We start from the raw sequence: 26,818 nt of genomic DNA, 5'->3' as shown, positions 1-26,818 counted from the left end.
AGAGGTGTGGACAGGCTGCAAGTGGTTGTAATACTCTGACTATTAATTTATTTCTATTTCAATAGTATTTCTAAACTTGACACATTAAATAAAGCAACATTTGTCTGTTTGACCTGAAGTCCCTCCAAAGCGTCACTTCAAACAGCCATTTTCCAGCCCTAGGTTAAAAAAATGCACTATTAAGTACTTTGGATCATTAAATTTTTAAATTTATTTTCTCCCACTTATAACAGCTTTGATCCTCAAATTGTAAAAGACCTCTTCAGCAAAATCTATTCTTAAAAAGGTTCCTTTGATTGGTAATTTCTTTACACTGAGCAAATATATAAAGAGTCCAAATCTCTGGATCAGTTCCTCAGCTCCAGCAAACCTACATAGCTCAGATAAATTAGATAAATACTGCTGATATCAGATAAGGATGGGATTCTTCATATATAAAATCATAGCATGGTTTGGGTGGGAAGGGACCTTAAAGATCATGCAGTTCCAATCCCCCTGCTCTGGGCAGGGAGACCTTCCACCAGACTAGGTCACTCAAAGCCCCATCTAACCCGGCCTTGAACACTTGTTGAACTTCACGAGGTTCACATGGGAGAACAAGCTGCTCTCTGCTGAATTTGGGGACAGCGGCTTTTGCACATTGGGGTGCATGGAGCAGGGGACAGGAGAAGCAGACACTGGCAGGAGAGTGCCTTGTCCTTGCTACTCCAACCACTCCTCCCAATCTAAAGGCAAAATAAAGCCCTAGGGAGGCAGGGCCTCATTTGTAAGCAATTAATAGACTTGAGTGTGAACCAAAAGACAAAATGACCTTCAACAAAACAACTCAGCATGCTGGAGGAGGTCATGGTCCTGGATAAACCCAGCCTGGACTCTGCCCTTCTCCTCATCACGGTACACCCAGCTTGGCTTTGCCACACAGTCTTGTTAGCCATTAAGCTAATGTTAAGGCTTAATGTGAAGTGGTCTGGGGATCTCTGTTTGGGATCAGTCTCCCTTGCACCTCATATAAAGAGACAAAGACCCAAATCAGACCAGCAGACTCCTCCAGCAGCTCAAACACATCTCAGCTATCCAACAATGGCCATATCCTTACCCTTATGATCCTTCAGTCTTATTATTCTTATTTTGTCCTCATAATCAATATGTAAGTGGTCTCTAACCTAAATATTTTATCCTACCAGGAGCCCTGCAGGGTAGGAAAGCACCTCTATCACAAACGGAGAATCATGGCAGCCTTACAAGCCCAAGGGCATGGACCGGAGCTCACCGCTCCCCGCACCATGGACTCCTTATCCCTTTGACAATTCATATCTTCAGCATGCATCTGGCACACTGTGACACCAGAATACAAATGATTTTCCTCTGAACAACAGTTCAGGAGATTTAATTTCTCCTTGTGTTGGACCTTAAATGCCCATCTTAGGAACAAGCCTAACTGGGACTATGTCAGTCCTAATGACGACAACAAACCGCATCCCCCCTAAAACCATCCCTCTTTTTGCTGAGTATTCACATCCTTTGAAAGAGAGCATATTTCTTCTCTAACATAACGACCATGAAGCAAGCAAACACATATTAAAATGCCCACAAAACCCACACTTTTGAGGAGCATTTGGGACTTTTGATTGACCTTCTCGTCTTGGTTGTTTCACGGACATCCCTGTGCATACAGGTGGGAGCACATCTCACTGCCAAGCATCCCCCCGCTGCAGCCCCTGCAGCTCTTCCCAATCCCTCCAGGATTTTTCCACTCTGGCGAAGCAGCATGCTCTTTCAGATGGACAGAGGCACCCTTCATTTACAAATGAAATGTTCTTCATTTATAAATGGGAACCTTGGAGATGTCATAAAGCCTCAGGGCACACACCTTGAGACTACGGTAAAACAAAATCCCGCTGGTGGGACACCTCTACAAACTGGTTAGAGACTTCATATCTGGTTGTACAAGCAAGCTGCCCCAAATCCACTCTTTTGTCATGGGACACATGGGCTTTACACTCCAATGCTTGAAAAACTGCTTCGGCTGGACGTGCATCCCCAACTCAGGCTACAAGTAACTGGTGTCCCCAGCCCCTCTCCTACCCCATGGTCTGCCCTTTGCCCACCTGCAAGATGTGGGACTGTGTCTTCTCGCTCTTGCTGCCCCCCTCCGTTTTATCCATGAGCAGCCCCTGGACCTGGTACTCCAGGACGTAGCTGTCAATGAAACGCTCCAGCTCCTCGATCTCCTGAGAGCGGCTGCTCCCTGCCTCCGAGGAGGCCGATGCCACTGATGAGTTCTCCATCCCTTCACAAGAGACGTCGAGAATGGAGGGGGCCTGAGAAAGAAAAATTTAAAAAGGCAAGAAATTATGTCCCAGTAATTACAAAAAAGGTTAAAGAACCAGTAGCCAAAGCCTATTGTTTACAACAGGCAAAATATGTTTTGCTGTACATCTGCATTTCCAATAACATTTATAATAATCCTAGGTGGTCACATTTAGACTTTCCATGAGTGAATGTCGCAGTTTAGCCCTGATCGGGACCAGACTACGCAGTCTCTCTCTCACTCCCCCCACCCTCCGAGAGAATAGGGGGAGATAATATAAGGAAAACGGCTCAAGGTTTGAGATAAGGACAGGGAGAAAATCCTTAAAGTTACCGTCACGGGCAAAACAGACTCGAGTTGGGGAAAACTGTTCATTTATTATTAAAACCAGCAGGAGAATGAGACAGAGAACAAGATAACCTCCCCCCACCCCTCCCTCTTCCCAGGCTTAACGTTATCTCTACTACCTTCCCCCCCTCCCCGAGCAGCACAGGGAGGAAGAGGGAATGGGGGTCGCGGTCAGTTCATCACATGTTGTTTTACGCCGCTGCTTCATGGTCGGGGGAAGAACTCCTCACATTCCTCCCCTGCTCCAGCGTGGGGTCCCTCCCAAGGGCCACAGTCCTTCGTGAAACTGCTCCAGCGTGGGTCATCTCTTCCACGGGGTGCAGTCCCTCCAGAACAGCTGACCCAGCGGGCCCTCCACGGGCCACAGCCTCCTTTAGGCATCCACCTGCCCTGACGTGGGGTCCTCCAGGGGCTGCAGGTGGATCTCTGCTCCTCCGTGGACCTCCATGGACTGCAGGGGGACAACCTGCTCCACCATGGTCATCACCACAGGCTGCAGGGGAATCTGCCAGGAATATCATTACTCCTCCCCCTCCTTCTGAACTGACCTTGGCATCTGCAGCCATTCCTCTCACAAGAAATTCTTCACAACAGGCTGGCAGACGCCTCTCAGGATCTCTTCACATCTCATCTCCTCTCCACTTCTTGCAGCCAGACCGGGCTGAGTTGGACCCAGTCGGCCACCCGGCGGGAGGCCAGAGGGTGAGGCCTGCAAGGCCCACAAGGCTCGCGCCTCCCCCTCTCTGCCCCAACTCAAAGTCTTCACATTTTTCTGTTTTTCTCCTTCTTAAATACATTATCGCAGAGGCGTTATCAGGGAACATTCTACTACCAATTGTCTTTGCCCTGGTCAGCAGCTCGGCCCTGGTCCGCCCTAGGCCCAGCCGAGTCCACTGGACAAAGGGGAACAACTTCTAGCAGCTGCTTACAGAGGCTGCCACTGTAGCCCCCCCTCACTAAATAAAACCAGAACACATGTATTGGCTTTGGAGAAGGGCTGGGGATGTAGAGGGATCTGGCTTTGTTTTGCAGCAGAACTCTTAATTCCTTGATGATACGCGCCCTAAACAAGACTATCCTAATAGGGTTTGCAACGTAAGCCCCTGGATAATGGCTTCTTATTTTGCTAGCGATAATCTATATATATATACATATTTAGGAAATGGCTGTGCTCCTGGAGCAGAAAATGGAGGAACTCAGGCTGTCGGGATGCTTGGGTAGCCGAATCAAGTCTTAAAACCAATGACTTGGTTTGTATATACATCTGTTGGTATTTGCACAGCCTTCTCTTCCTCCTCTGCTCTGTATTTTGACTTTAACCAGTAAAAAGATGTTAAAAGCCTACATACAGAACAGTTAGTGATTCAAGCTTCTGTCTCTGAAGGTTTGTGTAAGGATAGGAAAAATGTCTGCAGTTCTCCTTAGATGTAGGAATATTACAGAAATGGGACTTTTTTGTTTGTTCACTGTTCTGGTTTTGTTTAGTGAGGGGGGGCCTAAGGTGGCAGCTTCTGCAAGAAGCTGCTAGAAGTTGTTCCCCTTTGTTCAGTGGACTTGGCCGGGCCTAGGGCGGACCTGCTGCTGGCCAAGGCTGAGCCAATTGGCAGCAGAATGTCCCTGATAACACCTCTGCGATAATGTATTTAAGAAGGAGAAAAACAGAAAAATGTGAAGACTTTGAGTTGGGGCAGAGAGCGGGAGGCGCGAGCCTTGTGGGCCTTGCAGGCCTCACCCTCTGGCCTCCCGCCAGGCAGCCGACTGGGTCCAACTCGGCCCGGCCTGGCTGCAAGAAGTGGAGAGGAGAGGAGATGTGAAGAGAACCTGAGAGGCATCTGCCTGCCTGTTGTGAAGAATTTCTTGTGAGAGGAATGGCTGCAGATGCCAAGGTCAGTGAAGAAGGAGGGGGAGGAGTAATGCGGCTCCTGGCAGAGATTCCCCTGCAGCCTGTGGTGATGACCATGGTGAGGCCGGCTGTGCCCCTGAAGCCCATGGAGGTCCACGGAGGAGCAGAGATCCACCTGGAGCCCATGGAGGACCCCACGTCAGGGCAGGTGGATGCCTGAAGGAGGCTGTGGCCTGTGGAGGGCCCGCACTGGGACAGCCATTCCGGAGGGACTGCACCCCGTGGAAAAAACGACCCATGTTGGAGCAGTTCACGAAGGACTGTGGCCCTTGGGAGGGACCCCATGATGAAGCAGGGGAGGAATGTGAGGAGTTCTTCCCCCGAGGAGGAAGGAGCGGCGTAAAGCGACGAGTGATGAACTGACCATAACCTCCATTCCCTCTTCCTCCCTGTATTGCTCGGTGAGGGAAGGTAGTAATGTTAAGCCCAGGAAGAGGGAGGGGTGGATGGAGGTTATCTTGTTCTCTGTCTCATTATCCTACTTTGGTTTCAGAAATAAATGACTAGTTTTCCCCAAGTTGAGTCTGTTTTGCCCGTAACAGTAACTTTAAGGATTTCTCCCTGTCCTTATCTCAAACCTCAAGCTTTTTTTTCCTTATATTACCTCTCTCTATTCTCTCGGAGCGTGGAGGGAGTGAGAGAGAGACTGCGTAGTCTGGTCCCGAGTGGAGCTAAACCAAGACAATATGAGAATGGACATACCATCCCACATACACCTCTTCAACCGATGCAAGAGACTGAATTCAAACCACTTTCATTTTCTCTGACCCATATAGTGAATTTAAAATCTCAGCAAATCCTGTAGTTTTCCCTTAACCAGGGAACGAACACATAAGGACATCAACAGCTGACACTCAGATCATCTGAAGATGTGCATCTAATGAAGAAAAGCTGATGAAACCTCAAATGCAGCACTGCTAGTAAGGGCAAATCTAATGACATTCAGGCAGATGCTCCTGTGATTGCTGTGTGTACCTACCCAGGACATCCACCCCAGATAACACCTGTGAAAGTTTGTGAATGTTGTTTTCCAGTAACAGACATGACGTCCCCTTCATGCCACTGAAACGCCACCTTCTCTGGCACAGAACAGGGCAGCTGCTTAACAAACCACACCATCACCAGGGATAAGAATCATAGAATCATAGAATAGTTAGAGTTGGAAGGGACCTTCAAAGGTCATCTAGTCCAACCCCCCTGCAAGGAGCAGGGACATCCCTGACTAGATCAGGTTGCTCAGAGCCTCATCCAGCCTGGCCTTGAACGTTTCCAGGGATGGGGCATCCACCACCTTTCTGGGCAACCTGTGCCAGTGTTCTATAACTCGCATCGTAAAAATTTTTTTCCTAATTTCTAATCTAAATCCACCCCCCTCTATTTTAAAACCATTACCCCTCATCCTATCTCAACAGGCCCTACTGAACAATCTCTCCCCATCTTTCTTGTAGGCCCCCTTGAGGTACTGGAAGACCACTATCAGGTCTCCCCAGAGCCTCCTCTTCTCCAGGCTGAACAGCCCCAACTCTCTCAGCCTGTCCTCATAAGAGAGGTGCTCCAGCCCTTTTATCATCTTCGTGGCCCTCCTCTGGACCTCATCCACCAGCAAAGAAATGAAAGGTACACTTCACAGGCCAGCAAAAGACACAGAGAGGTCCTCCCGTGATCTCCTGAGACGGAAAGGGCACCAGGAGACCTTCACCTGATGAAAGTGGCCACAGCTGCTTCTTCAAACAAGACTTACGTTTACAAGACTCGCAAAGCCCAGGTTGGAGCAAGGAACCACAGCTCATACATCTAACAGTGGATGCACATTGCACGGTCAAGACGAGATCTTCCAGCCCGTGAGGACCGCACATCTGGCCATGCGAGCAAGGACGAGTACAGAGTTTCCTCTGAGGAGGGGACTGCCACCACCCAAATCACCCTCTCATGTGGTCCTTTCCCCTGCCCACACCTGGGTATGACCCTGCAGATGACACTCTGCAAGGCCCACGTGTCAGCATGTATCAGGCCGCCGTACGATGTTGAATCACCACTCCATGCACACACAATAAACCTGATGCTCTGGGGAAATGCTAGATTTCATGTGTGCATGCTTCAAATCGAGGACTAGCACGACTGGGATGGGCAACCACCATAGAGAGAAGCGCTGCAGGTTGAACACATCACTGGGAGGTCTCTCCTTGAGGTACTGACCCAAGCAGGAGCTGCTCAGTTTGCAAACATGGGCTAAACCCACAGCAGCAAAAAGGACAAGAAGAGCCATCAAACCCAAGTATTTTCCATGTGACATAAAACCTCTTGGGACTTGTTCCTGTGAGAGACGGGACTGCTCTGGAGGGCTGACATCCCTCCTTTGGCCATCAGTCAGGCACTGGCTCTGAGTTCACCCTATGCTCTGCATCTCCCATCCAGGGAAGCTGGGGTGAGTGATGGAGAGAGAGCTCAGTATCCCCCTCATCCAACCACTGCAGAGGGAGCTTGGACCAACCCTTCTCCTCCTTCCTATTTCTCCATGGCTGCAGGCCATTCACATCTTAAAGAGAGGAAACCATCAACTCCTGTACCTGGGCTGGGTATGTTTGCCCACAAATTAAGCTTTGGACCAGTGTCTTGTGGTAAGACTCATACTCCTTCCCTGTGGTTGAGAGGGAGAAGACACAGGAGCTCCCACCACATTGCAGGACACCAAGACTTCATCCATCACCCTCTCCTTCACTGGGAACTGGTATTTACACTCTGTTTTGAGACAAGTATAAAATTACCAAGCAAATTCAGAGTGAGTCACATACCATCCGGAAGGGAAGAAGAAAAAAAAAAAATATCTGTTCCCAGATCATGCAATTTCCAGCTCCTGAACTATTTCTCATCTGTCACTTCTGAACAATTGTGGCTTCATTTGGAAACTGCCGAGAACAAGCAGTTCTGGCCTAAGGATTTCATCTGCTCAAGGAATTATTCCCAAATGTGCCCAGACTGTCAAAAAGGCTCATTATGTAGATCAATATCACACATTAGCTCCTGAACAACAACAAAAAAATCATGTGGCATATTAAAAAGGAGAAAGAAGTAAAAGTAGACAAGAAAAATAAAAGAGGAGCCCCAGAGAGCATGGAGCCCTGGAGAATCATAGAATCATAGAATGGTTAGGGTTGGAAGGGACCTTCAAAGGTCATCTAGTCCAACCCCCCTGCAAGAAGCAGGGACATCCCCGACTAGATCAGGTTGCTCAGAGCCTCATCCAGCCTGGCCTTGAACGTTTCCAGGGATGGGACCTCCACCACCTTTCTGGGCAACCTGTGCCAGTGTTCTATAACTCGCATCGTAAAAAATGTTTTCCTAATTTCTAATCTAAATCTACCCCCCTCTATTTTAAAACCATTACCATGCTTCTCCTCTTTTAGCTAATTAGTGCCAATTATCAAATGCAAAGCACCGATTATTAAACAGAAAGTACCAAAGAAAGAGTTGGGAGAATAGGTGGCTGCAATGAGTCCTGGAGGGCACGACGATGTGGGGAGGTAACTGCGTGAGGTAGGGGACAGCTGATACAGGTGGCATCACTTGGGATGGAGCAAGCAGAGTCAGAGGGTATCCTCCACCCCCTGGGGCCACACAACACAAAACCAAAGGTTCTTTGCCTATTTTATTTTATTTTGAAGGTGACACTGGAGGAAATCAAGGCTAGGGCTCTGCCCCAGGGATGCTCCCCCTTGAACATCCATGATAAAGCATAAAAGCAGAGCAAGGGCTAACACACACAACTCTGCTTTTGGGGTGCTCACCTCATGCCCAAGCAGCATTTTGCTGATTAGCAACAGGGGAGATGGTGGACTGAAAGGGAATGGGTTTGTTCGAAGTCACCAAGTCCAGCAAAAGAGCATAAACAACATATTTGAGATATTTATGGATCTCTAGCAGGAAACTAAACCCAAGTCATCTTACAGTACCCTCACCTCTCTCTAAAGGAAATCAGAACTTAGCAGGAAAAAAACTCCCCTATGTTTAAGGGTGATGAGTTATCACATACATCTAGGAGAGGATCATCATTGCACACAAAGATCCCTAGAGCAGATGTCCAGGCATGAACAGCAAGATGTGCAAACTACTTATTATAACTTAGTAATTATCAGCATTACTGCAATGTATAATTATTATTAATAGCTGTTATTTTAGAGAGTGATCTAAATGGGGTTCTTGCTTTAGCAAGATTATACAGTTATGGCAATTATACAGTTTTATGCTTAATTGGCAAATAAACTCAATAAGAACAATCATTTTTTATGACCTTTGTGCGTTCATTCCCCTTCTCCCAAAGGTGCTCCAGGCTTGTTGAACTTGAGGAATGTCGTAGTTCAGCCCCGATCAGGACCAGACTACGCACTCTCTCTCTCACTCCCCCCACCCTCCGAGAGAACAGGGGGAGAAAATATAAGAAAAACGGCTCGAGGTTTGAGATAAGGACAGGGAGAAATCCTTAAAGTTACCGTCACGGGCAAAACAGACTCGACTTGGGGAAAACTATTCATTTATTACTACAAACAGCAGGATAATGAGACAGGGAACAAGATAACCTCCATCCACCCCTCCCTCTTCCCAAGCTTAACATTATCTCTACTACCTTCCCCCCTCCAGAGCGGCATAGGGGGGGGAAGAGGGAATGGGGGTTGCAGTCAGTTCATCATACGTTGTTTTACGCCGCTGCTTCATGGTCGGGGGAAGAACTCCTCACATTCCTCCCCTGCTCCATCGTGGGGTCCCTCCCACGGGCCACAGTCCTTCGTGGAACTGCTCCGGCGTGGGTCATCTCTTCCACGGAGTGCAGTCCCTCCAGAACAGCTGTCCCAGCGGGCCCTCCATGGGCCACAGCCTCCTTCAGGCATCCACCTCCCCCAGTACGGGGTCCTTCATGGGCTCCAAGTGGATCTCTGCTCCTCCGTGGACCTCCATGGGCTGCAGGGGGACAACCTGCTCCACCATGGTCGTCACCACAGGCTGCAGGGGAATCTTGGCCAGGAGCCGCATTACTCCTCCCCCTCCTTCTTCACTGACCTTGGCGTCTGCAGCCATTCCTCACAACAGGCTGGTAGATGTCTCTCAGAATCTTTTTTTACATCTTATTCACTTCTCATCTCCTCTCCACTTCTTGCAGCCGGGCTGGACTGAGTCGGGCCCAGTCGGCTGCCTGGCGAGAGGCCAGAGGGTGAGGCCTGCAAGGCCCATGAGGCCTGCGCCTCCCCCTCTGCGCCTCTGCCACCGCTCAGCTTCTTCACATCTTCTCTTCTCTTTTTTTTTTTTCTGTTTTCCCCTTCTTAAATACGTTATCGCAGAGGCGCTATCATGGAACATTCTGCTACCAATCGGCTCGGCCTTGGCCAGCAGCGGGTCCGCCCTAGGCCCGGCCGAGTCCACTGAACAAAGGGGAGCGACTTCTAGCAGTTTCCTACAGAAGCTACCACCTTAGGCCCCCCCTCACTAACAAAACCACGACAAGGAACCAAGTGGTGAGTCCGATAGGTGAAGAGCAACAATGGAGAAGAAACCCATTTTGGGCAAAATGGGTGGGAGGCAACAGCACAGCGGAACTTGCAACCAAAATGGTGTAAGAAAAGGTGAGTTCATGATGAGAAGATGGCAGACATGCAGGGACAGCAATGCATTTCCATCACCTCACTGTAATCTGGGTGAGAGGACCGCATACGGTCACACATGACAAATTTCTTTTATAGTTGTGGCCTTCAAAGACAAGAGAACCAGGAGCATCATGCTATCACATGAACCCAAATAGCGAAAGCTGAAATAGATTTACCCCACAACTACGCTGCCAGGAACTAATGCTCAATGCTGTCACTTAGGTAAGATGATTGGAAAAGATCTCTAAAATACAGAGTTCAGGCAGAACTATTTAATATCCTTCTATTCTGTTATTATTGTAGTTTTCCCTTGCTATTTTAGTAAATTGCCTTCATCTCAACCCACGAGTTCTCTTTCCTTCCCAATTCTCTCCCCCATCTCACTGGGGAGGGGGAGGGTGAGCGAGAAAAATGTGTGGTAATTCGGGCTAAACCATCACACCCCAGGACTTCCAGGGCATCACAAAAAGACCTAAAAAATCAGTGTTATTGCCCCAAGATTGAGGTCTCATGTTTTCTTTCTCCTGTGGCAGGTATGCAGCTAGGAAAGCACTGTCAAAGTTATGGAGGACCTTGGAGTCCTCCAGGACAGGTTTAAGCTAAGTAGCCAGCAACAAAGCATGAGGGTGTAACAGCAGATGTGCTTAAAATCTGCTCCAGAAGGGCAGCCTCACCCAGATACCAGTGGCCACAGGTAGGACTGAAACGTGGTGGTGCATCCCCCTGCAGCCACCCACAAGCAGGAGACCTGCAGATGCTCAAGGCAGCCCCTCTGCACCCATGTTCTGGTTTTATTTAGTGAGAGGGAGCTACAGTGGCAGCTTCTGTAAAAAGCTGCTAGAAGTTGCTCCCCTTTGTTCAGTGGACTCGGCCGGGCCTAGGGCAGACCCACTGCTGGCCAAGGCCGAGCCAATTGGCAGCAGAATGTCCCTGATAACACCTCTGCGATAATATATTTAAGAAGGGGAAAAACAGAAAGAAAAAAAAAAGGAAGAGATGATGTGAAGAAGCTGAGCAGGGGCAGAGAGGGGGAGGCGTGAGCCTTGTGGGCCTTGCAGGCCTCACCCTCTGGCCTCCCGTCAGGCGGCCGTCTGGGCCCGACTTGGCCCAGTCCGGCTGCAAGAAGTGGAGAGGAGATGAGAAGAGATCCTGAGAGGCACCTGCCTGCCTACTGTGAAGAATTTCTTGTGAGAGGAATAGCTGCAGATGCCAAAGTCAGTGAAGAAGGAGGGGGAGGAGTAATGCTGCTCCTGGCCAAGATTCCCCTGCAGCCTGTGGTGATGACCATGGGGGAGCAACATGAAACAACACATGATGAACTGACCACAACCCCCATTCCCTCTTCCCCCCTGTGCCGCTCGGGAGGGGAAGGTAGTAGAGATAATGTTAAGCCTGGGAAGAGGGAGGGGTGAGGGGAGGTTATCTTGTTCTCCGTCTCATTATCCTGCTTTGATTTTAATAATAAATAAATAGCTTTCCCCCCAGTTGAGTCTGTTTTGCCCGTAACGGTAACTTTAAGGATTTCTCCCTGTCCTTATCTCAAACCTTGAGCCTTTTTCTTATATTATCTCTTCCTATTCTCTTGGAGGGTGGGAGGAGTGAGAGAGAGACTGTGTAGTTTGGTCCCGAGCAGGGCTGAACTACAACCCACAAGCCTGCTGTGATCCAGGAGGTCCCTGCTGCTCTGAGACACCTGGGACATGCACCAAGAAGGACCCCAGCAGCCCACAGATTTATTTATCTGTGCCTGCATGGGATGATGGTAAAGCTAAACTGAAGAGATCCCCAGCGAGACCCAGGGAGAGGCTCCAGCCCAGCCCTAGTCAGAAGAAACCATGTCCTGCCCCATGACCAACCAACATCAACTTTGACATCTCTGTCCAGCCTCCAAAAGTCGCTCCCTGCAGTGAAGACTTGTTGGATATCACCTCTCATGGAGATGACACCCGCTTCTGCTCGGTGCCTCTCTCGGGCTGGGCGGAGAGGAATGGCACATGGTCAAACTCTCCATCATCACCTCCCTCTCATTGCTTGCCCACCATCTTCTCCAAGTCAGCCTTTCCAAAGCCACTGCCAACATGTACAGGGAAGGAGGTCCCTTCAGCCCCAGACCTGGGAGGTGAGGAATGCTTTGACCACACAGACTGGCTGGTACAGGGTAACTCTCCTATTTCTTATCTGCTTCTTATCAGCACCTTCAGGTCAGGTGAAACCCTCTGCACGCTTTAACTCTGCAAATAACTGTCTGCCAGCTAACACTCTGGCAGCAGTATAGGCAGAAGGACCTTTGACTGTCTGCATTTGGGGTTTGAACTCCTGCCTATCAGCACGGCCGTGGCTGACAGGCAGCCGGCTCGCTTCCCAGGATCTCCTTTTAATAAGCTCCTTCAGCACGAATATTTTCTCTCTCCTAATCCAGCCTATTTCCAACAACAAGTAATTAGCAATGTATCTTCCTAAAGTGGTGAGAGCATCTCAGTGAATGAAAGGAGCAGTTTATCGCCGGCAGCCAGCTTTTGTCTCCAGCAAATCACAGGAACAGTTACTATGGAAAATGAAAGCAATCTAGATGAACCATGACTCCCTCCCACCCAGATACTACCATGTCTCCACGAGCACGGATGAAGCATCACATCTACCTTTTGGATTTGCTGCTCCATAGCTGGTATTTTTCCAGATTCCAAAGCATCAAGCGCAGCAATATCAATTATTATATCCTGGATCTGATCCTTTTCTAATTAAAATGTAAACACATTTGAAAACTACATCAAGCAACTGCTGCTGGAGCTAGCCTTGGGCTTTTCAGATACTGATGCATCCATGGCTGGCTGAGCAGTTTATATATTTCATCATCCTTCCAGTCTCAGGTCTGGTTTCTGGTACCTGGTGATGCAGAAAAGCCCAAGCAACAGAACAGGAGCACTACAGCTGCCACACTGCAGTGCCATCCACAAGCTCGGCATGCCACAGAGCAGATGAATGCCACAGTGCATTAAAACAAAGCCATTAAAATAAATACAGAAATAAACGAGGGAAAAAAACAAAAAGGAGAGAGCCAAAAGAAAATGAAGTGCAAAAGGCCACAGAATCCAACTCAAAACACCTGCCTTGACACAGTCATCCAGCAAGGAAAGAAGAGGAATAACCAGAAAGCCAGAAATTCTTTGTTCTCACCCAGACAATAATTTATTACGTGGCTTGCTTCACTGCAATAAGGATTTTTTTTTGCGGTTTGGAGGTGGATTTGTTGTTTTCTTTTTAAACAAAACCAAAGTGTCGTCACCTTTAGAAACACTAAATCTTTTAGTGTGTCAAATCTGTGCACAAGATTGGAGCAGTTTCCCACCAGATGGACTTTCTTGCCCGGGGGGAAGATGTTACTTTTGGCTTGTGATGGATGTTGCAAAGAAAAAGAAAGGAAAAACCAGCATACAGCTATTAAAACCACTGCCTTAGCTTCAGGAGGTGAATGTAGGTGGGTTTATGGCCCATCTGATGGACGTTGCTCCCACTCCACAGTGGGATACTCCACTACATGGGATGCCAGGGCAAGGAGTCTGCTGGAGCATCACTCTGGCTGCAGCACAACAGCAAGGCACGCTCCCCATCCCTTGATCTTTATACAAATTTGATCCATGGAAGTATCTCAGCATTTCTAGAAATAAAACCTGAAACAGGTTGTAAAAATCCCTGTTCCGGTTTTATTTAGTGAGGGGGGGGCTAAGGTGGTAGCTTCTGTAAGAAGCTGCTAGAAGTTGTTTCCCCCTGCTGCCGTATTCGGTGGGGTTGTGTCGTAGTTTAACCCCACTCGGGACCAATCTACACAGTCTGTCTCTCATTCCCCCCACCCTCTGAGGGAATAGGGAGAGATAATATAAGGAAAAACAGCTCGAGGTTTGAGATAAGGACAGGGAGAAATCCTTAAAGTTACCATCACGGGCAAAACAGACTCGACTTGGGGGGAAAGCTATTCATTTATTACTACAAACAGCAGGATAATGAGACAGAGAACAAGATAACCTCCCTCCACCCCCCCCTCTTCCCAGGCTTAACATTATCTCTACCTCCTTCTCCCCCTGAGCGGCACAGAGTGTGTCCTGGTTTTATTTAGTGGGGGGGGGGGGGGGGGCTAAGGTGGTAGCTTCTGTAGGAAACTGCTAGAAATCGCTCCCCTTTGTCCAGTGGACTCGGTTGGGCCTAGGGCAGACCCGCTGCTGGCCAGGGCCGAGCCAATTGGTGACAGAATGTTCCGTGATAACACCTCTGCAATAACGTGTTTAAGAAGGTGAAAAACAGGAAAAAAAAAATAAGAAGAAGATGTGAAGACGCTGAGCAGGGGGCAGAGAGGGGGAGGCGCGAGCCTTGTGGGCCTTGCAGGCCTCACCCTCTGGCCTCCCGCCGGGCAGCTGACTGGGCCCAACTCGGCCCGGCCTGGCTGCAAGAAGTGGAGAGGAGATCAGATGTGAAGAGAACTTGAGAGGCATCTGCCAGCCTGTTGTGAAGAATTTCTTGTGAGAGGAACGGCTGCAGACGCCAAGATCAGTGAAGAAGGAGGGGGAGGAGTAATGCTGCTCCTGGCCAGAATTCCCCCGCAGCCTGCGGTGAAGACCATGGTGGAGCAGGTAATCCATCCCATGGGTCGGGAGAGATGGGGCGGGAGCAGCACCCCCTGGTCAGCAGCAGGGCAGGCGCAGAAGCTGCTTAATCTCTATTAAATCATGCCCATAGTTTGCTGGCAAAGAGCATTTTTGCACCCGTACATCGGCTTTTAGCAGCATTCAGAGGACATACCTCAGCCGCCAGCCAAAACACCGGGGCTGCCACTCCAGATGGATGGAGAGGATTTTACGCTAGGAGGCAACAGCTGATCCTCTCCTCCTAGGAATCATTGAATCACAGAATAGTTTGAGTTGGAAGGGACCTTTAAAGGTCATCTAGTCCATCCCTCCTGCAAGAAGCAGGGACATCTTCAACCAGATCAGGTTGCTAAGACCCCAGTCCAACCTGGCCTTGAATGTTTCCAGGGATGGGGCATCCACCACCTCTCTGGGCAACCTGGGCCAGTGTTCTACCACCCTCAGCGTAAAAATTTTTTTTCCTTATTTCTAATCTAAATCTCCCCTCTTTTAGTTTAAAACCATTACTTACCCCTTGTTCTATTACTACAGGCCCTGCTAAAAAACCTGTCTCTATCTTTCTTCTAAGTCCCCTTTAGGTACTGCCAAGCTGCTCTAAGGTCTCCCTAGAGCCTCCTCTTCTCCAGGCTGAACAGCCCCAACTCTCTCAGCCTGTCCTCATAGGAGAGGTGCTCCAGCCCTCTGATCATCTTCGTGGCCCTCCTCTGGACTCGCTCCAACAGGTCCACATCCTTCTGATGTTGAGGGCTCCAGAGCTGGACACAGTACTCCAGGTGGGGTCTCACCAGGGCAGAGTAGAGGGGGAGAATCACCTCCCTCAACCTGCTGGCCATGCTGCTTTTGATGCAGCCCAGGATATGGTTGACTTTCTGGACTGCACGCGTACATTGCTGGCTCATATACAGATTTTCATTCACCAGTACCCTCAAGTCCTTCTTGGCAGGGCTGCTCTCAATCCCATCAGCCTCCAGCCTGTGTTGATATCGGGGGTTGCCCCAACCCAGATGCAGGACTTGGCCTTGTTGAACTTTATGAGGTTCATATCCTCATGGAATCTCGTCTCTATCCCCACCAATTGCTTCCCTTCTTCATAGCTTTCCGCTTTTTTGAAAATGAAGCTCTTCTGCGTGACAAGGCGGGGGGAAGGAGAGCCTCAGGTGCCCCCCATATTCAACATCTTTGAAAGATGAAATGGGAACAAGGAAGCAAGAGGCTTTTTGCAGCATCAGCCACCTTCTCTACCATCAGAGAAAAGCAAATTATCCCTGGGTTCCTGCTGCTCCAACCAATGGGAACAATCCTTACCAGTCTTGGATCCGGTGATGTTTGGGCTTGGGTTATATGAGCAAAGCAATGAACAGATTTCAAGGAGAGACAATTCCCTGCAACCCAAGGCTGGCTCACTCATAGGGGATTTCTGTACCTTCTGCCTAATATGAGCTGCTCAAATGGAAGTGCAAAGAAAAATCACTCAGTAAACCTCTGCCATTTTGCAGAGGAAAAGGAAAACAAATAACATACCATGCCCCTCTCTGAGCTAGTTAAACTCATCTGAACAACTCCATGCACAGATAAATATATTTAGAGATTTTTTGAATCTCTAATTACTTTCAGTGCTAAAAAAAAAAAAAACAAAACTAACCATAAAAACCCCCATTCAACAACACCCACAAACAAACAAAATCCCCAAAACCTGCCTCTGGATCCTGGACCCCTGCTCTTCTACCACATTCAAATGTTCAAGTTATAAAATAAGCAGCAGGTTGGCTTTTACATCATGACCAGCCGGGGATCTTTTCAGTTCCCATACAAGCAGTGGCTACAGCACTACCATTGATGAGATCTTCCAAATATTCTAGTGGAAAAGAAGAATAATTTGGGAAATTGGCAATTCTGTACATGCAGTACATGCAGAAGGAAAAGAAGTCCCTTCCTCATAATGCTTCTGGTCTAATAATAATAAATTAAGAGGTAGGGAAGCAAATAAAGCCTTGAGGAAGCACAAGGGGACAGGGAACTCTAGGGTCGATGTTCAACATCATGCGAGCAGGTCCACCGTGACACAGAGCTGGCCAAGGAATGGAGACATCAGCATCATGAGAGCTGAGATTTCCAGGATTGCTGTCCCTGCTTCTGGCTTCTTCCAGATTTAAATATTCCAATATAAGAGCTGCAGCCGCTTGCAAAGACAAGGAAAAAGTTACAAGCAGCGTCTCCCATGTCCTACTTACTTGTTGAACCTTCTGCTTTGGAAAGTATAGAGCCTGACACACATCCCAGCAAGGCATCTGACTCTCGCACATTTAAGGACAGGTTTTTGACCCAGAACTGAGTCAGTTGCCAAAGCCTTCCCTTCCTCTGGGGCTGGACACGATGTCCTCTTTAGCTCCTGGCCACATGGACTGGACGTGGTCCAGACACTGGGTTTCCATCCAACAAAGCAATTGCATTTCAGAGAAGTGATTCTCACTCCAACCAGAGGGACCATTCAAATTAAACCCAGCTCCCTGAGACTGCTGTGGGCAAAGAACATCACCTAAGACAGCTCTCACAGCTTGGGAAGATGCCCCGGCAGACCCTAAAGCCATTTTCAGCCTACAAGAATCTCCTGCATGTTCTCCCACATAGTTTTTGATAGCAATTCAGAGAGCACATTTGATACTCAGATGGACCCAGGTTTTGCACCGAGCTGCTCCAGGAAGGGATGTGACCCAGCACAAACATCACAGCACCCGCCAAGGATCCTGCCGAGGCAAGGGATGCTGCTGTGTGGCAGGGATGGGCTCCAGCTCCCTGTAGATACACCACTCCACCATGCTGGCCAAAGACCCAGCAGCAGGTGATACTCAGTCCTGGATGGGTGGTGATCAGGCCCTTCCCAAGCTTTGCTTTGCCCAAGCAACATGGACCGAGCCCACAGGCTTAACCCTCCTCTCAAATCAGTCCCCAACTTTTAGCTCCTTCCAGCGGCTCATGAGACAGCTTGAATCAATTCACTGGGATAACATCTCCCTTAAGCAACCAGCCCTGCAAATACCAAGCAAAGCACCTCCCCAGACAGGAATTTTGATGAGTTACTGGCTGGCCACTAGCCTCCTTTTTGAGACTTGAAGTGCATTTTTTTGCAATTACTCCCAGAATATCGCTTTGCTCGCTGGATGCTCTGCAGCAGCAACACAGCCACACATCTTCCCAAAAGCCTTTCCCAGGCAGCCCCTCTTCCCGTTTGGTTACCCCTCGCCTAAATTGCAGCAAGTAAGGGATGGGAAACAATGGGGATGGGAAGAAGAGCAGCCTGGCGAACCCAGGGGGTAAAGATGCTGCAAGTATTTGTGCAGCTACATTTATGGCACAGGGGACCGCTGGGTTTGATTAATAAGAGATAAATGAAGCAGCTCAACTGAGCTGAGCCCTAGTGGGCGGGCGGAGGACAGGGAGGTTTTCATTAATACAAAGCAAACAGAGAGATAGGTACTTCCAGGACATGATAGCTGACCTATTTTGAGATGAGCATGAGATCGAGCGAGCTTTGGGAGTGTCTATTTACCTCCACCAGCAGCAACGACAGTCTAGACGACTGGCTCAGATCAAGACAGCTGGTGTTCAACCTTGGGATTCACCAACTCTACGTCCTAACGTGCCCTACTGACAGTGTCCTTGACGTCAGTCCCTTTTGCAAACCCCAGGTCTTGGATGCCCCGCTGAGCCTCAGCGTTGCTGCCAGTGTACTGGGGATAAGAACCTCAAGTTCATCCCAAAATGTCCTGAAGCTGCTCCTTGTCTCCAAGTGTTCCATCTATCACGGACCCAAGCTTGTCATAGGTTGCGTGCGTGATTGGGAGGTATTGCTAGGCTCTCCGAGCAAGCCACGATACCTTGCTTCTCTCTCTTACAAAACACAACAAACCCTGTTAGGACTTATAAATGCTTGGCTTTCCCTTCCAGCTTGGTGAAGAGGAAAGAGCTCTTGGAGCTTCAAGGTGCTACTGCCCGGAAGGCATTACAGATCTAGAGGGACTTTGATGAACATTAGAAGTTTGGCCTTAGTTTTCAGAACACCACTGGGGTGACTGCATTGAGTAAACACTCACCAGCTCAGGAAACCAAGCCAAGAAGGCACTGAGAGAAGTTTTTTATCCACAAATACAGCCAGGTCAGGGACAGTGCCAGAAATACTTATTTTGATAAGTTTGCTTCCTGACCCAAAAGAAAACACTGTTCCTATAGGGCTGGATGATGACTGAAGGACTTAAGATCACCTGCACACGTGAAAGACCAACAGGATCCATCTTTCAGGACAGCTGTGTCCACCCCAAGACCTCACTTGCAGTGGAAAACCCACCACCCATGCCCAGGATTGACACCCTCACAGCAATTGGGGGACCTGCAGGCATGTGAACAACCCAGAAACACATCCACACACTAGTTTTACACTGAGTTTTGTTTTTTTGTTGAAAGTTCCTTCCTGTTCATGATGAAGGTCTTGCCATGACGACCTCCACCACGCGGCAACCTGTGTTGGTTCTATTTAGTGAGGGGGGCTATGGTGGCAGCTTCTGTAAGAAGCTGCTGGAAGTTGCTCCCCTTTGTCAAGTGGACTCGGCTGGGCCTAGGGTAGACCAACTGCTGGCCAGGGCCAAGACAATTGGTGACAGAACATTCCCTGAAAACACCTCTGCGATAACGTATTTAAGAAGGGGAAAACAGGAAAAAAAAAAAAAAAAAAGAGAAGATATGAAGAAGCTGAAGCGGGAGCAGAGAAGGGGAGGCATGAGCCTTGTGGGCCTTGCAGACCTCACCCTCTGGCCTCCCACAGGGCGGCCGACTGGGCCTGACTCGGCCCGGCCTGGCTGCAAGAAGTGGAGAGGAGATGTGAAGAGAACCTGAGAGGCATCTGCCTGAGCCGATTGTGAAGAATTTCTTGTGAGAGGAACGGCTGCAGATGCCAAGGTCAGTGAAGAAGGAGGGGGAGGAGTAATGTGGCTCCTGGCCAAGATTCCCCTGCAGCCTGTGGTGATGACCATGGTGGAGGAGGCTGTCCCCCTGCAGCCCATGGAGGTCCACAGAGGAGCAGAGATCCACCTGCAGCCCATGGAGGACCCCACGCTGGGGCAGGTGGATGCCTGAAGGAGGCTGTGGCCCATGGAGGGCCCACTGGGGCAGCTGTTCTGGAGAGACTGCACTCCGTGGAAGAGATGACCCACGCCGGAGCAGTTTCAGGAAGGACTGTGGCATATGGGTGGGACCCCACAACGGAGCAGGGGAGGAATGCGAGGAGTTCTTCCCCCGACCATGAAGCAGCAATGTGAAACAACGTGTGATGAACTGACCATAACCCCCATTCCCTCTTCCCCCCTGTGCCGCTTGGGAGGGGGAAGGTGGTAGAGATAATGTTAAGCCTGTGTCGTAGTTCAGCCCCGATCGGACCAGACTACGCAGTCTCTCTCTCACTCCCCCCACCTTCCGAGAGAACAGGGGGAGAAAATATAAGGAAAAACGACTCGAGGTTTGAGATAAGGACAGGGAGAAATCCTTAAAGTTACCGTCACGGGCAAAACAGACTCGACTTGGAGAAAACTATTCATTTATTACTACAAACAGCAGGATAATGAGACAGAGAACAAGATAACCTCCCCCCACCCCTCCCTCTTCCCAAGCTTAACATTATCTCTACTACCTTCCCCCCCCCCGGGAGCGGCACAGGGGGGAAGAGGGAATGGGGGTTGCGGTCAGTTCATCATATGTTGTTTTACGCCGCTGCTTCATGGTCGGGGGAAGAACTCCTCACATTCCTCCCCTGCTCCATTGTGGGGTCCCTCCCACAGGCCACAGTCCTTCGTGGAACTGCTCCGGCGTGGGTCATCTCTTCCACGGGTGCAGTCTCTCCAGAACAGCTGTCCCAGCGGGCCCTCCACGGGCCACAGCTGCCTTCAGGCATCCACCTCCCCCGGTGCGGGGTCCTTCATGGGCTCCAAGTGGATCTCTGCTCCTCCGTGGACCTCCATGGGCTGCAGGGGGACAACCTGCTCCACCATGGTCGTCACCACAGGCTGCAGGGGAATCTTGGCCAGGAGCCGCATTACTCCTCCCCCTCCTTCTTCACTGACCTTGGTGTCTGCAGCCGTTCCTCACAACAGGCTGGTAGGTGTCTCTCAGGATCTTTTTTACATCTCATTCACTTCTCATCTCCTCTCCACTTCTTGCAGCCGGGCTGGACCGAGTCGGGCCCAGTCGGCTGCCTGGCGAGAGGCCAGAGGGTGAGGCCTGCAAGGCCCATGAGGCCTGCGCCTCCCCCTCTGCGCCTCTGCCCCTGCTCAGCTTCTTCACATCTTCTCTCCTCTCTCTCTTTTTTTTTCTGTTTTCCCCTTCTTAAATATGTTATCGCAGAGGCGTTATCACGGGACATTCTGCTACCAATCTGCTTGGCCTTGGCCAGCAGCAGGTCCGCCCTAGGCCCGGCCGAGTCCACTGAACAAAGGGGAGCGACTTCTAGCAGTTTCCTACAGAAGCTACCACCTTAAGCCCCCCCTTACTAACAAAACCACGACAGCCTGGGAAGAGGGGGGGGTGGAGGGAGGTTATCTTGTTCTCTGTCTCATTATCCTGCTAGTTTTAGTAGTAAATTAATAGTTTTCCCCAAGTGGAGTCTGTTTTGCCCATAACGGTAACTTTAAGGATTTCTCCCTGTCCTTATCTCAAACCTCGAGCTGTTTTTCCTTATATTATCTCTCCCTATTCCCTCAGAGGGTGGGGGGAATGAGAGACAGACTGTGTAGATTGGTCCCGAGTGGGGTTAAACTACGACACAACCCCACCGAATATGGCAGCAGGGACCAAATCAGCTTGTGCAAAGCCCTGTAACCATCTTCCGCATCTCGCTGCACCAACCAACCTCTGGCTTACACCCAAGCCCTGAAGTTAATTGTAACGAGAACATGGGGGAAGGACTGCAATTGCAGCAAAGGGGAGCATCATCAGCAGTTTCAGCAGAAGTATCACAGCAGTTCGCCTACTATTCACTATTGACCTCAGAAACACAAATAAAGAACCCAAACTATTTAGCTTTGGGAGAAAAAGAAAAGAAAAGAGGAGAATTTAATTAATCAAGAGACTGTATAACACTATATACCCAGATGGTATCTCACATTAAAGGGCCTTGTAGGTGGAAGTCCATCGTTGCCAGCTCTTGGATGCCTGTACAGTGTGGGGCAGATGAGGGCATCTGTGCTCCTTATCCCAAGACCTTGGTCTAGTCAAGGTCCTGTTTTGGGGCGCTCAACAAGATACCTTTGCTACCAGGAAATCACATTCACTGTTCAATATGAGGACCCCCAGGTAGCCCCTACATACTCAGAGGTACCATAAAGGTCCTCCAGTCACACTGCAGAAGCTTGGTCTAGCCCTGCTGAGCAAAAATAGTATTACCAAGCTACTAAAAGCTCTGCTGGCACTGATCTCATGACATGAGACCACCACCAACCATGCCAAAAGGCCTTGCTTTTCAGTTCTTCTCAAGCACCTGGCACAACAGGGTCATGATGAAAGTCCATATCAATAGCTACAATCCTTGGTGCCAAATGAGGTGTTAATATACACAAAAAAAAAAAAGCTTGAATCTTGTGACCACCAGAGAAGTCCTTGCTCACAGCACATGAGCTTCAATAACACCATGTCTGGGGTTACCAATGTTCTACCAAAGGCTTGTGGAACTCTAAAATTCACCACTCACTGAAATTCAGCCATGTCAAAGTGTGATCAAACTCCATTGCATGCACCCCACAGATCAAGAGTGAGGATTTGTTATGAAGCACTGGTAGCCCTATCACCATAAGCTACTGGAGAAACACTGCCCAACCTTCCACAACACATGCTCATATGACATTGCACCCATCCATAGCCAACCCAGGAGCTGAGAGACCACCCAGGAGAGCTGACCATCGGCAACAGCACAGGACTTCTGCCATGGAGGTAAGATCTCCCCAGCAAGGGTCCTGTCACATACATCCTCAGCAAGAATCCCATCCCATACAAATTACTACTCCTGAGATTAATAATTTGAGAGAAGATAAAATTTGAGAGAAGAATATTTTGAGACAAAGATCATTCCTACTTCAACAACTTCATAAAACAAAAGAATAAGTGGTGTATGTTGGAATTTCCTGAGCAGATCAAAATTGCTTTCAGGGCTTGAGTCTCTGGGTTTTGGAAGGGGAAAGGAAGGGTTTGGGGGGGCTTGGAAGTTTCTTCTTTTTATTTTCCCTTCTCCCCTTTAGAAAGAAGCAGAGTTTGCAGCCAGCTGTGCTGGCTTCCAGAAGAAGAGAACAATTAACCTGAAAGTAATGTACTTGTTAATATAGTACATGGCATGCCAAATGCCTGGTATCACTTAGAGTGGCAGATGATTTAGTGACTCCCTTGCTCAACTGCAGCATCTGCAAGCCCTGCAGAGAGCAAGTAATGCCTCCTCCCTGGTGTTTAGCAACTGGTTCAGCTCTGCCGTGTAAAGCAAGCTGGCAGCAGTCCTGCACAGAGCGAGCATCATCATCCATCCATCATCCACGCAGACCTCTCCCATCAGTGCTCAGGCAAGCATGGCATCCTTCAGCGGTGCCGGTAGCACGACCTGAATCATCTTCACTCTCCTTTCCCTGGTGAGTCCGTGCCATCAAATTTCATCAATTTTTTTTATAGTATGACTAGGCTAGCCCTCAAAGTTTCATTTGGCTGGACTCGCCTGTCTCTCCACAGATGTCCATGCTCACAGATGGGGAGCACAGCAGGAGACCTGGAGCTGCTGCAGGTCTGGCAGCACGTCCTCCTCGCTGCGTTACTATCTGCCTGGCACAGGGAAAGCTACTGCCTACAGCTCGTCCTCCCCCACCGTGCCCTTCCCCACCGAAATGCACAGTGAGGAAGCAGACAGGATCCCGCTGAATGAAGCGAGCGTAACCGGAGGTGCTCAAGGAAAACCTTGGCAAAGCCAGCAAGGGATGACTGTGCAAACTAGAGCAGGGGAAAGGCTGAGTCAGTTCCTCCTCCAGAGCCCTAAATAGAGAAGAGCGTAAGGAAAAATCATTCTCCAAGCTGACAAAAAAAGAAGAGAATCCCCAGTTTAAAAAAAAAAAAATCAAAGTGCGTATAGTGACAGCAGAAGGGGAAGGGACAGAAAAGGCAGCCTTGTGCTGCAGCTGTAATGAGAAAAGTTGTCACAAGCAGAGAGATGCAGAGCTTCATCCCTGGCTCCTTTGGGAACTGGGAGTTCACTAATCACTTTTAACAGCAGCTCCAGCTCCAAGGCAAGTTCACAGATCATCGATGATGCCAAAAAAGCCACTGTGTTGCTGTCTCATCTCCTCCAGGCGATGCTGCCAGCCACGACCTCAGTCTCGATGGGGAACTGCAGTGAGCCTGGGCAGAGCCTGGCCAAGCTTTTGGGGACAGATTTTATCCATCGTCCAGTGTGCAAACACTCTACGTGAACGTCTAGGTGGCAGCACATGAAATACCACTGTTAGGAGCAGTAACAGTACCTGATTATCCAGCCCAGGAGGTACGTGACAAAGCTAAGCTCAAGGCTGGAAAATCCTTTTGAACTGTGGGATATCAGTACAGCCAGGCAGGAGGCTCTGGAGAGAAATCAGTCACCAGCTTTTCACTGCAAGCTCGATGTCCTGGGACAACAGCACAAAGTCCTGGGACAACAGCATGGCAGCATAGAATAGTTTGGGTTGGAAGGGACCTTTAAAGATCACCAAGCATCATCCCATCACACCCTGCCAGACAGCATCCCCACAGCCAGCTCCTCCTTCCCCACATTCAAGACAATTTGGGTTATTTCCTTAAAGAAAATTTAGTAAGTTACTAAAGCCACTTCTGAGTTACCCAACCCACTTGCACCCAGACAGATCATATTTAAGCTCACAACTGCTGCAGCTCTCCTTGCAGGCAAGAAAAAATTTTTATTTCCCTTTTCCACCCTCTTCCTTACAGCCTGTAAGTTCTTATCTTTAAGACCTGCACTCCTCTGTCAAATTTGGCTGAAATTAGTCCCCAGGTTAAAAAAGCTTCTGGAGAAATAGTGAGTGATAGCCAGTCTGAATGCATAAGCCTCATTTCTGTTAACTAAAAAAAAAAAAAAAAAAAGCACAGAAATATAGAGAAGCAGCTTCAAAGTGGCTGTTTGCAGTCAATAAATAAATCTTTCATTCCATATAACGAAAATATATTAAAAAAAAAAAAAGCTGTGCAAATATCCTTTCTTGGAGTCAATTCTGAGAAAGATGATGTGTGCTTTGCAGATGCTCCGAAATCCAGGAGGGAGGGAGAGGGACCAGCACCCTGGGGTGAATCTTTGCATTAAAAGCATCTGAGCAGGGAAGGATGCTGTGGCTTTGCTGACAACCAAGCACTCCATAGGGCTACGATGTCCTGCCTGCCACCGATGCTGTTCTGAGCATCCTCATAGGCAGGAAAAAATGCTTCAGGAAGGGATGGAAAACTCATTGTTCACCAGAGGAGCTTTCCAGAAGCATGCATTTCATTTCAGAGCTGCCGTCAGGATGCAAGAAACTGCTAATCCCAAAAGATGGGGAAAAAGCTGTCAGAGAAAGCCATCCATCACCTCGTCACAGCTGGTCTCCTGCAGCTCTTCAGCCTCCGCATCCATGGCCTCCTCTTCCTCTAGAGGCATCTGTAGCCATCGTGGTGAGACCCCGTGGACCCTTAAAAACTCCACCTAACTCATCTACTAGCTCGCAATGATGAAATATGCACGTGGCAAGAAAAATGAAGAAATCATTTCCAAAAGCACCCCAAGCCTCCATGTCCCTCTGTGAAGCCTCCAGCTGCAAAAATTATTGCTGCAAGTTTGAAGACCACCAGCCTATCTTCCCAAGCCAGAGAAAAATGTAACCAAAGATGCCTCCAAGCCAATTGCCTGTCTGGGAAGTGTCATTTCTTGGATCACCGATATGCCCTGATTTAAGGGAATATGGCTCCCATGGGTGCAGACATCCACTTTGTCTCTTCTCAGCATGCAAAACAAAACACCTTAAATATAAAACATTTCTCTGTTCATAAACTCCAGCTGACAACCACAACCCTTCCTGCTTTCTTTTCCTCTCTTGCCCAGACACGCAACATGTTATTTTTGATGGCACATTATTAAAATCCCCTCTGACCCCATTGCAGCTGGACGTGGTGCCCAGGAACCCTCTGACCCAGGGGGTTTGCTTCTGGCTGGGTGATACAGGGAGATGCCAGCACTCAAAAGCAAAACAACATTTGCAGACCACCGCTTTGGGCTGACTTGGTTGGACCTAGACTCCACCATAGTCCCAACGGTGACCGGAGCGCACACTTCCCTGCAGGACAAAAAAAAAAATCGTTTAAAATTCACCCCACGATTATTCCTGCAAGATTCCCCATTAGCAAACACTAAAATGTGTTTTTGCAGACCTGAACACCCTTCAAAGCCACCTGCAGAAGCTGGTGGCCCCAAAACAATGTCTCCATGGACCATGCAGCAGAAGGAGCAGCTCGCAGCCATGGCAGCGGGCAAGCCCAGTTCTGCAAAGCAGTTGCCCCAGCTCTGATCTTGCTCAAGGCTGCGCCACCCGCAACCGGCTCCATGCCAGTTGGCAAAGCTCTGGCTTCACAAATGGGATGCTCAATGCTCGTGATGGCCGAGACCCCTGAAACATCTGCGATGCATTTCTGTTCTAGCTTGAAAGCATCATGCTTGCAAAGACAGACTTGTGAGATTTAATCAAATGATGCAAAACACTTGGGATTGCACCTACTTATTTGCAGAAGACCTTCTCAATGCTAGCTTGAGGATGGACCAGGTGCCATCCCTGCTGTGTGGCATGGTACAACTGATCGCAGGGACTCAGACTGCTGCAGCGTGCCACGCTGACGTGCTACAGCCTCCCATGCCACCCTTGCCACACCAACCCAGCCGCTCTTCTCCCGTGCCAGCTATCAC

The 26,818-nt window shown here is 49.1% G+C and overlaps 1 protein-coding gene and 1 long non-coding RNA gene across 3 annotated transcripts in view; both read right to left on the bottom strand.

Annotated features, from left to right (window-relative positions):
- LOC147596582 (CBP80/20-dependent translation initiation factor-like) overlaps window positions 1–2,288 on the bottom strand; it is a 125,757-nt gene extending 123,469 nt beyond the window's left edge. For both annotated transcript variants that reach the window (XM_086769682.1, XM_086769683.1), the window contains exon 1: window positions 2,109–2,288. In XM_086769682.1, the coding sequence (XP_086625808.1) occupies window positions 2,109–2,288 (180 nt within the window). The remainder of the gene's footprint in view (window positions 1–2,108) is intronic.
- A 6,785-nt stretch (window positions 2,289–9,073) lies between these two features.
- Window positions 9,074–26,818, bottom strand: part of LOC147596580 (uncharacterized) — an 88,060-nt gene continuing 70,315 nt past the window's right edge. The window contains exon 2 of the long non-coding RNA XR_015261359.1: window positions 9,074–9,179. This is a non-coding gene — a long non-coding RNA (uncharacterized LOC147596580). The remainder of the gene's footprint in view (window positions 9,180–26,818) is intronic.

This window comes from Chlamydotis macqueenii, chromosome W, assembly GCF_036417535.1.
Source record: "Chlamydotis macqueenii isolate bChlMac1 chromosome W, bChlMac1.mat, whole genome shotgun sequence".
Lineage (NCBI taxonomy): Eukaryota > Metazoa > Chordata > Aves > Otidiformes > Otididae > Chlamydotis > Chlamydotis macqueenii.
The sequence above is the reverse complement of the archived record's forward strand: the minus strand, read 5'-3'. Positions and strand labels throughout refer to the sequence as shown.